General features: G+C 36.7%; 1 protein-coding gene and 1 non-coding gene across 2 annotated transcripts; both read right to left on the reverse strand.

Moving 5' to 3' along the window:
- Positions 1 to 4,956: 4,956 nt before the first annotated feature.
- LOC141617974 (uncharacterized) lies at positions 4,957 to 5,841 on the reverse strand. Its single transcript, XM_074435102.1, has 2 exons — positions 5,743 to 5,841; positions 4,957 to 5,625 (listed from the first exon to the last, which is right to left on the reverse strand). The coding sequence occupies exons 1-2, from the start codon at positions 5,839 to 5,841 to the stop codon at positions 4,957 to 4,959; spliced, it is 768 nt and encodes a 255-aa protein (XP_074291203.1).
- Positions 5,842 to 8,306: 2,465 nt separating this feature from the next.
- Positions 8,307 to 8,413, reverse strand: LOC141625568 (small nucleolar RNA R71). The gene has a single exon (XR_012535340.1). It is a non-coding gene; the product is annotated as a small nucleolar RNA R71 (small nucleolar RNA).
- Between the last annotated feature and the right edge of the window lie 3,014 nt (positions 8,414 to 11,427).

The following is an 11,427-nucleotide window of genomic DNA, read 5'->3' on the forward strand; positions in this document are numbered from 1 at the left end:
TGATGGTAAGTAGCGGTGGGGTCAAGAGTCTCTCTTTATATCCTTAATTTAAGCAGCCAATCAGGAGTCTTAAAAAGACTCGGCTTTTATATAATGTAGATTAAGTTAAGTTCACAAAAGTTAAGCTTCTATAAAGTAAGTTCAGAAAAGTTAAGCAAAAATAAATTAAGTTAAACAAATATAAGTTAAGTTAAGTTCAGCAAAAATAAGTTCAGAAAAATTAAGCAAAAATAAGTTAAGTTCAGCAAAAATAAGTTAAGTTAAGTTCAGCAAAAATAAATTCAGAAAAGTTCAGCAAAAATAAGTTAAGTTCAGCAAAATTAAGTTCAGAAAATATAAGCTAAGTTAACTATAAATCTCATTCCTGTTTTATGGTATTGACGAGTTTTGAAAAAGCTACGATTTTCACAAATTCTTTTGTACGACTGTCTCATGTGCAACCTTTTTTTTTTAAATAGTGGCCAATCGCATAGGATTATTATTATTTACTCGAAAGTAGTCACTATTAACCAAAAAGTAGTCACATGTTGCAAAATACACGGGATAAGACCGTTACATAGGATAATTCTCGTACGACTTTTATTAAAATCGAAGTAAAAAAAACAAAACATTAATTATTTACTCTAAATATTATACATTATAAAAAAAATAAAAAAATAAACGAAATTACCTATTGCTCATTTAATAAGTTAAGTTAAGTTCAGCAAAAATAAGTTCTGAAAAGTTAAGTAGAAATAAGTTATGTTCAGCAAATATAAGTTAATTTTAGAAAAGTTCAGCAAAAATAAGTTAAGTTAAGTTAAGTTAAGCAAAAATAAGTCCAAAAGAACGGGGCCTTATTGTACGAGACGGTCTGACTCTCACAAGTCACACTCTTAGTTTGAGGAGGCGCAAGGCAAAGGCGCGCGCCTTTTGAACGCGAGGCGCTTCTTTTTTTGTATGAGCCTCTAAACTAGTTCTACACACTAAGTATCACTAAAACACATTAATTCACATCGAAAATATATTAAAAGAAAGAAAATATTAAGTTCCACATGACATATCATTCATTAAATCTATAAATATTATTAAAAGGGTAAACCTTAAAAGCCACATAGACAATGTCACCTCGTATTACCAAATGCCACCTTGCATTACCAAAATTCCACGTCACCAATCCTCCATATAGTATGACATGTTTAATTAAGAGGGTAATTCATGTTCGTATAATGACCCATTTAAAACGATACACAAATTAAAAAATATTTACATAAAAAATAAATTAGCGTAACAAACATTAAATTTTGGCCTTTTTAATTTCTAGATAAATTAAAAAACAATTAAAAATCAAAATTCATACTAAATTTTAAATTTCTACGTTTATTCTTAGATATGTTAAGTAACAAATAAATATCACATAATTGTAATTTTACGCCGTTTATGAAATAATAAAGAATTTATAAATATTAAGGGCAAATAATAACATACTTAACATTAAACATTGACATTTAAATTTTGAAAACTACAATTGGTTAAACAAAAAATAAAAATTTACATCACTCTTTTAAATTATTTATATTTGCAACTCCTTCTTAAATATTATTGCAATAAACTTGCTCAATTTCATTAAATTGAATACATATGTAAATCTATAAATATGATTTATAAATAAAATTGAAGACAAAATATATACCATTTTTTAGTTCGTAAGATAACTCCCTAAACAATTCTCATGCAATGTGAATTTTGTAAAAAAAAAGAAAAAAAAAAGTAAACCTTTTATATTTCATTTCTCATTACTCTATATTTATGTCTATATTAAACTTGCTAATAATGAAAATGAATGCTCAAAAGTCATAAAATATTTATACATATTTATGTATATATTAAATTTGGTAATAATAAAAAATAAACCCAAAAGTCATAAAACGCATCCTCATTTGGCTATAAATATTTGATGGAAGGCAACATTTGTACGCCGAAATTCAAGCGAATATTTTTTTACCCCATCGCCAAAAGAATTATATGTGTGTGTGTGTGTGTGTGTGTGTGTGTGTGTGTGTGTGTGTGTGTGTGTGTGTGTGTGTGTGTGTGTGTGTGTGTGTGTGTGTGTGTGTGTGTCAATAATCTTTCTTATCATTGTATCAACATCAAGGTAAGTGTACTAACGTTTTAAATTAATAATTTATTTATTTATTTTTAAGTTTTATTGGTTATGAAGTAATCTTCACATTTTTAACCTTCAAATATATGTTGTTTTGTTCTCATTTAAGGGCTATCAAGATTTGTGGAGTTGTGCTATTCATAAGTAAATATACTTACATCTTTATGATTCAATACCCTATTTCTTACATTATTTAAGGGAAAACTTAAATTAATAACAATAATGTTAATATTGAATAAATCAAATTCCACCATTTTGTTTTTTATTAATCACTCAGTGGATTTTTTTAAGGATAGTTCATTGGAGAAAGAAGACTATTTGAAGAAGAGAAATACTAGAATTGCTTAAACAAATATTCCCTCCATTCCACTCAATACTATATTATAAACTAACTACAAAATTGACTACATGAATGTGAATGACTAATGGTTTTTAGGTGGAGTAAAATTTAGTATTTCAGAAACTTTCAAATGTATGTTTTATTTGGGTATGTGTTTCTTTTTTATTCATCATTTTTCCTTTGCAAAATAGCTCTCATAGAATGAAATTGGAGTTGCGAGGATCTCAATCTTATTAACAAGTTGGACAAAAAAATTTTTTATTGACATAGATAATGGCTAAATGTAAATTATTATCTAATATTTATGCGTACAAGTCATATTATCTAATGCATATTTCTGATAATACATAAGAGATTGCAATGAGATTTGTAGTAGGCTATTATTTAACTCATTTTATCATTTATGCAAAAATATAAAATTTGAAAATTTTGACAAATTGGTATAGATGATATAGTAAGACTAGCATTTATTAAAGTTCATAACTATGCTACTATATGATTTATAACAATTAAAATATTGATAAGATAAAAAACCTTATAATTCTATATGTTTTAAGCTCCTTACATTGCGAGATTTATTATTCTCAAAAAAAAGAAGGAAAAAAAAGAGAAATAATTCATTATGCATTAATTTTCCCTTTCGTCTTTACTTACTAACTTTATTTGCCGGAAGACAAAACGACGTTCAAACTTTTACATAGAAATTTAGTACAAAATCTATACAATCTAATCAAAAACCAACCTTAAGCATTTATTTTTTTTTTGTGCCATGAATTACTGGACTCATTGAAAGGTAACTTTTTTTTTTTTTCTAAAAGCACATGTTTTTAGTATATTAATCAAAATAACAATTAAAATACAATATATAGTTTTGAAAATAAACCAAAATTGTCAAAGAAATAAGGCATTAACCAACTAACTTTTATGTATTTCAAGACGATATGAAGAGGAAAGGGACACTCAGAATCTCCTTTGCAAGCAGAGGCTCTGGGGATAATGAAGGCCCTAAAATGGGCATGCGACAGTGGCTTTCTTCATCTGGAAGTTTCATCGGATTGTCTTCAACTTCTGATGCAATGGGCAGGCAGTGGATCAAGGCACTACCAAATAAAAGGCATTTTAGACGACATCACTTGTTTATCGGCTAACTTTCATTGTTTATGTTTTAGTTATGTGTGTAGGGAACGCAATGTCGAGGCTTATCTTCTTGCTCGGAGGGCCATGGCAATAGCGTAAGAATTTTTCTTATCAGCTGCCAAAAAAAGACTATATTTTTTAAATGGATCAATTAATTACTCAGACAAATATAAACAATACGATAAAAATAACAAAAACTAAAACAGATAAACCCGTGAATCTCACGGGTCACAAACCTAGTTAGCCGTTAAATACTTGGACTTGAGATAATCAAATATTAGTCCAAAAAAGCACATAATGCAAAAATAGAAAGGCAAACAATTCTAGAAGTCGTCATCAGCATCATCATCGTCATCATCAATAATGCCTATCTCAAAATCATCTCCTACTTCTGATGTTGCCCCAATATCTTCTTCTTCCCCCTCATCGTCATTAATGATATGACCATGCTTTGAACCACTAGCAACTCTTTTCCCTTTATCATTTCTTGATGAACTAGATGCATAATTTTGCCTTAATCTTGACGATCTAGTAAAATAGCTGGACTCTTCAACCCCTGAAGCTCTAACTACCGTACTCCAAGTCAAATTATCATCATCAAAGACCAACTCATCAGAGTCTTCTTCTTCCATTCTCCCAACGAACCACTCATTACTGTCATCAATTTCACTCAGCAAAATAGGATCGATGATTTCTTTTATGTTCTTGTGTGTCAATGACCGATTACACTTCACATAAACCATTTTGAACAATCGGTCTTGACACAATCTATTTCTCTTCTTAGAATGAAGCTGTTAAAGACTAAAAAAATGTTCTAAGAATCTAAGTATTCGAATTGGAACAAAAAAGAAAATGTTCTAACTAAATTTTTTTGAAGTTGCTGAACTTGCGTGCTGGAACACTCCCCAGTTTCTTTCACATCCAGTAGCACTACAAGTTAGACTAAGAACTCTCATAGCAAATTTTTTCAAGTGTGGAGTCGATGATCCGTAAGCAAGCCACTATTCAGCTAAAAGAAATAAAGTTTTAAAACAGTTAAATGATGTAAAATACTTACTTAAAGTGGTAAATAGTTCGTTTTTTTCACCTGGAGATTTGACTTTCCTTTACCTAATGGCCATGGGTAAGCCAAAGAGACCCGTCCCAGTTTGATAAACACCAAACTCATTACCAATTTTGTCTTGAATTTCGGGGTCAAGAACCAATCTTGATATACAATCATACAAACCCTTCATAACTTCTCCACAATTTGAGATTTCAGGGTTACCATAGTAGATTTTTGGATTTAGAAAGTAGCCTGCCAAATATAAAGGACGATGAAGCTGACAATCCACCTTCAATCAATCATCTCGAATGCATCCGTGTATTCGTCCTCTTTGTTTCCAAAGCTGTTAGCAATGGCTTCCTTAGCCCTATCCATGGTCTCATATATGTATCCCATTGTCGGTTTCTTGTCCCCATCAACCATTTTAATAACCTTTACAAGCGAGCCTGTTAATTTGAGAGCGTACATGACATTTCTCCAGAAAATCTCTTGCAAAACAAATTGCACCACTTTCTTAGTGGTTGGCTCCTTCGACCACTTCATACCAGCCCACTCTTGAGAAGTAACTAATTTTCTAAGGTTGTTCTTATGCTTGTGAAACTGGGCAAGGGTTATAAAAGATGTTGCAAATCTAGTAATCATCAGTTTATGCAAGTTTCTTTGATTAGTGAACCGCCTCAACAAGTTCACAGTGCTAGTACGACCACCATATACAAATGAATTGACGAATATAGCTTTCTTCAAAGCTATCTTAACCTTAGGAATTTTCCCAACATCTTCCAACATCAAATCTATGCAATGTGCAGCACATGGAGTCCAATACAAATGTGGTCTCTTGGCTTCCAGGAACTTTCCCGCTTTGACATAATAAGAAGCATTATCAGTGATTACTTTAATGACATTCTCTTCGCCAACTTGATCCACCATATCGTCAAGCAAATTGAATAACAATGTTGCATCCTTTAAAACTTCAGAGACATCAACTCATTTTATAAAAACAGAACCTTTTGGCGAGTTTACTAGAAAGTTAAAAATGTCCTTTTGCGCTACTGAATCACGCCAGCCGTCAGACATTACAGAACACCCCATCTCAATCCACTCTTTTTTGTGTTCCCCAACAATTATATCAGTATCTTGCACTTCCTTATTAAGGAGAGGAATTCTCAACTCATACATGCTAGGTGATTTAAGTCCAGGACCGAACTGTCCAATTGCTTCAACTGTAACACTCCAAGGTATTGAGAATAAGAGTTGTCCCACATCGGGAAAGTGAGGAGCTTGTGATAAATTTATAAAGAATTCCACCCATCAATTAATAACAAAGCCTTGAACTTTTAGGCTTAAGTGAGGACAAATTATGGGCCCAAAGGTGCACACCCATATTATTGGGATTGTGTTACGACGATGGTGGGTCGGGTTGTTGATGCGTGTCATTTATATGATGTTTTGCACCTCATTTTACACGCATTTCAGAGCTCATTTATGTAGTTTATGCTACTATTCTCCCCATTTCCGTCTACTTTCCTGTTTTTGTACATTATTGCAGAAATATGAAGAATCCAGCGGGAATCAAGCTAAATCCGTCCCCGAGTACCTTGCATTGCATTTGACGTGAAGTATTCACTCAAGGAACGAACTTGGTGCGCATTTCAAGGCCTGAAAGACAATTTTATGAAGAATTAGAAGCAACTACCAGCTAAAGTGGTCGATCGACTGCCTGCTATGGTCGATCGACTAGAGCACGACATACGAAGCTTGCGTTCAGTATGATCGATCGATCGATTGGTCACAGTGGTCGATCGACCAAGCCGTTGTTTTGACGTGAATTAATAGAACGAGGATTAGGAAGCCCATTGTGTTTTAGGTTTTGAGAATAAAGTTACGTGATATTTCTATATAACGTAACCTGCTCATTCAGATACATCATTCGGCTTTTAGGGAAATTTATTAGGGTTCTATATTGAGTTTTAGCATTAGGGCATATTTGTTCGAATACAATTTATCTTCGTTCTTGCTTTTCGGATTCTTCCTTTCTCTACAATTCCATTCGGTATTTCTCTGTTCCAATATTCAGTTTTATTTCTTTATTTCGTTCATAGTATAGAATTGCTAGAATAGTTTCCCGAAAGCCAATTTATCGTCTCATGTTATTTGCTTGTTTAGTTAATTTAATCATGAATTCAGTATCTTTATTTGTTAATCTTGTTGTTGTTCTTATCACGAGTATGAGTAGCTAAATACCCTGTGCTAGGATGTAGGAAATCTGTAGAAGTAGGCGGCATTAGAATAGTGACTGAAATGCGCCGCCATGGTCGATCGATCGGGTTCCCTAGTCGATCGATCGGCCACGTGAGATATGCTTCGTTTTAATTAATTTAATTGCTTTGTTTGACGAATCGAGTGCACGCGACTAGTTGAATGTCTAGGATTTGACCGACCCAATAAAGATCGAAAGATAGGGAAGGGAGATAGCCTACCTAACTAAGACGACTAGATTAATGAGATCGAAAGATGAGTTAATTTAGACCTTTTAAATCACTTTTCAGGACGAAAGTTAGTATTAGTGATATTAGGGACCTGTAGCGAGATCGAAAGATGCTACCTGTAAGAATGGACCGAGAGGACTTCTTATTTTCCCATCTCACGTGTTTGTTTTAGACCTACCTAGTATACTGCCGCCGAAACTATAGTGAACCGACCATCTTAGCACCCTTTTAATATTTGATTTCATCTGCTAGCTTAGTTTACTTTTCATTGCCATTAGTATAAACCAACTCAAATCAAATCCCCCTCACATCTGTTACTTTCGACTTAAATAAAACAACTATTAATCGACGCCTCCCCGTGGTTCGACCGACCGCCACTAGCTATAGTAGTAGTTTGGACTATAAATATTATCTTTGGTGCACACAACGATGTGCATCAAATTTTGCGCCACGTTCAGGGAGGCAATTGTTTAAAATTTTTAGTTGTTTCTATTTTTAGTCTTTCTCTTAGTTTAAGGGACATCTGTTCCTTAAACTATTCTCATATTCTACTTATAGTTTCTTCTTATGCGCAGGTCATAGGGTGGTGAATTACTATCGTTCAATCCTGAGATTGAGAAGACTTTGCGTGAGTTGAGACGGTCATCTAGAGTATTGCCGACAGAGGAAGAGCTGAGTACTCTATCTAGTTACTACGAGAACGAGCTATTTGAGGAGGATCCACCTTCGTCACCTATTTCCACTTCCTCAGCTGAGACCATCACATCTCCAGACATGGCTGAAGAAGCGAGTATAGCCAGTCACTCTGAGCTGACAGCTGAGAATCTCTATAAGGGATTCGCATTACCTGGGACAGATAGAAAATTCGAGCCGAAACCGTCTTATATCAACTTGGTTGAGAGAAACCAATTCGGGGGAGCTGCAAATGAAGATGCAGCCAAACATACGGAGACATTCATTGATTATTGTTATTCCATACCCCCACCAACCGGTGTGACCCAGGACCAGGTGAAGGAGACGATGTTCATATTCTCTCTTCGTGATGCTGCAAGGGAGTGGTACCGGGACCTGGATCGAGCTGCTAATGGGATTACTGATTGGAATTCGCTGGCCCTGGCATTTTGCAAGAAATATTTCTCTGCCTCGAAGACCAATGCCATTAGATCTCAGATCACGAGCTTTAAACAGGGTCCTGATGAGAATTTTCATGAGGCATGGGTCCGTTTCAAGAAGCTGGTGCGAACTATCCCGCACCATGGGTTCGAGAAATGAAGCCTATGCAATCAATTTTATAATGGGCTTTATGACGATCAAAGGGCTATCCTGGATGCGGTAGCTAATGGCAGATTCCAGGAGAATGTTGGAGAGACTAAGGGGTGGAAAATTATTGATGATTTGGCCACCCATAAAGCTGAGTATGGAAATTCCAGGGGAAATCAAAGGAGAAGTGTTGAATCCCCTTCTGTAGCTGCATTAGAGGCTCTTACGGCGAGATTTGATAAGTAAGAGTTGGGAGGAGCTTCAAAAGGAGGGATCTATCATGTGAATGCTGTTTCAGATGGTCCTTTTGTCTGTAAGAGATGTGGAGGAGAAGGACATGTTTCAGACAACTGCAGCATTTCCTATGAATCTTGTGCTGCTTTTCAACATTATAGGCAGACAAATACTTATTTTGAGCCGAATGTCCATCCGAACTTGAGGTGGAGTAGCCAAAATGTCCTAAATCCGACTCCACCTCCATAGCAGAAGCAACAGCAGAATTATGTGCCCCCTCATAAGCAGCAGCAACCATATCAAAAGCCTCCGTATGTTCCACAGCAGCAGCAGCAGTCCCAAGACTCCGAATTTGCCGAGTTGAAAAATTTGTTGCTGAAGGAGTCTCAAGCTAGAGAGGTCGGGATGAAGATGTTAGAGAGCCAAATCGCTCAATTGGCTAGCAAGAGTGCAACTCGAGCTCCGGGATATTTACCGTCGCAGACGGATCAAAAGGAGACCCTTAATGCCATCACTTTGAGGAGTGGGTCCACCCTTGAGGGGCCCGCTATGGTCGAGGATGTCACTGAAAAAGATGAGGCGGAACCAAGTAAGAAGAAGGCTGTAACGAATAATAGCAAGAAAAAGACGATCAACAGGGTATGTCGATCGATCGACATACCCGCCGATCGACCATCCGCAAGTGACACTGACATCGTTCTCGAGAAGTCGGTCGATCGATCGACATGCATGGTCGATCGACTGACTACGCTGCTGATGGTGAGTCTTTTCGTCCTCCAATGCCTAATAACTTGAGGGACCACTTGTTTCCGGGTACGACTACTCCGAAAATATTGAGGCAAGACCCAAATGCTGACGGGTTAGTTCCGGTTCCAAAGTATGACCCGATGACGATTAATGGTTCATTTTTGAGACGGTCTGAAGAAGGGTCAAGCTACAACAAAGAGAAGGTAGTGGATTTTCAGCCTAAATCCACCGATGCCGGCATGAGAGACCTAGAGGAGAGGGATAAGTTGCTTCTTTCAGCCCCTTATCCGGAGAGATTGGTGCCGACAAAGGAACAGGTATCGTTTAACAAATTTGAAAATGTTATTCGTAACTTAAATGTGCAAGTTCTTTTTCTTGCGTTAGTTAATCAAGTGCCTGCTTACATGAAGTTTATGAAGCAACTTTTGTCAAAAAAGAAGTCACTTGAAACTGTGTAATCTGTCGCACTAACTGAGGAATCATGTTCTTATTTGACCCATACTGCACCTCATAAGCTAGAAGACCCAGGTAGCTTTTCAGTCCCATGTAGTATTGACACCTTTTCTATTGAGAAGGCCTTATGTGACCTAGGAGCCAGTATTAGTGTAATGCCTTTGAGTCTTTCTAGGAAGTTGAAATTGACTAGGTTTGCAGTCACCAACATGACAAGACAGATGATGGATCGATTTCATGCGGTCCCCTATAGGAGTCTTAGAGGACATTCCTGTGCAAATAGGAAAGTTCTTTTTCCCTGTTGACTTCGTTGTACTAGATATGCCCGAGGATGCTCACATACCTATCATATTGGGTAGACCATTTCTGCACACTGCTGGTGCAGTTATAGATGTTGGCTCAGGGACATTGACTTTCAAAGTAGGGAAGCATTCCATTGTCTTTGCCCAGACAGCTAAGAAGAAAGACCCCATGTGGCCCGTCACTTGTAATACGGTTTCTGAAAAGAAATCTTATTTTGTGCTTTCTGATATGCTTGTCTCTATGCCTGTTTCTGCTATAACACCTCCGCCCCAGATTGGGAGCAAATTGGAGGAAGACTCTTCCGTTTTGGATATTGCAGGAGCTGGTTTGGGGAAGGAAGAGCCGCATGTTGCTCTAGCTGTGAAGGAGCCAATCGTTCAAAGAGGCGGTTTAAGATGTCTTAGCTATGGCACAGATGAGGAGCCTGATGAGGAGCCAGCAAAAGTGAGGGAGTCCGATCTGGATTCTGTTGAGCCAGAAGAGGTCATTGATTGGGAAGATGTTGAGGCTGTTGGTCCGTTGAGTTCTGCGGATGTTGGAGTTGAGAAGAGTGCAGTTGAAGAGATGAGCACTGTAGAGGCTACTTCTTGTAGCCAGAAGCGAGTAAGTGGGCCATTCTGTGGCCGTTCTTGATCAACTATTAGTTGATCAAATGCTTTATAAAACACTTTATTGCTTTTGGACCTTTTATTGCTTTTGTGTGCGCGAGACTTCGCATTTTAATAAGTTTGCTTAGGATTTTAAATGCTTAGACTGTTACTTTGGGTTTTGCGCAATTTTGGGCGCGTTATTATGTGCATTTACAGGTTTATGGATCATATTAGCTCGAGTTATTGAGCTAATTGAAGAAATCAGAAAGTTACGGCAGGTATTTCAGTCGATCGACTGGCCAGTATGGTCGATCGACTGAGCTGCGAATTCCAGGAGCTTCTGTTCCTGTTCACTCTGGTCGATCGACTGGGTGATATGGTCGATCAACCATGTTCGCTGCTGTATCTGTTTTCGATCATTCCCCTGTTGTGTTTGGTCGATTTGCGGAGTTGAGGGAGTCTTTCCTCCACTTTATTCTCCGACTCATTTCTGTTTTCTTCCGTTTCTTTATTTTACACATAATGTTGCATTTAATAAATTGTTCTCTCGGTTTTACGCGTGGTACTTTTGTTTCTTTTCAGGTACTTATTGGTAGCACTGCTAGCTACTGAAACCTCCTAGCTCACGCTGGTTTGGGGAGGTTTCCTTTTGCTGCGCTTAAAGTCTTGTGAGTTTCCGAGTCAACTTC

The sequence above is a fragment of the Silene latifolia genome, chromosome X (assembly GCF_048544455.1).
Source record: "Silene latifolia isolate original U9 population chromosome X, ASM4854445v1, whole genome shotgun sequence".
Lineage (NCBI taxonomy): Eukaryota > Viridiplantae > Streptophyta > Magnoliopsida > Caryophyllales > Caryophyllaceae > Silene > Silene latifolia.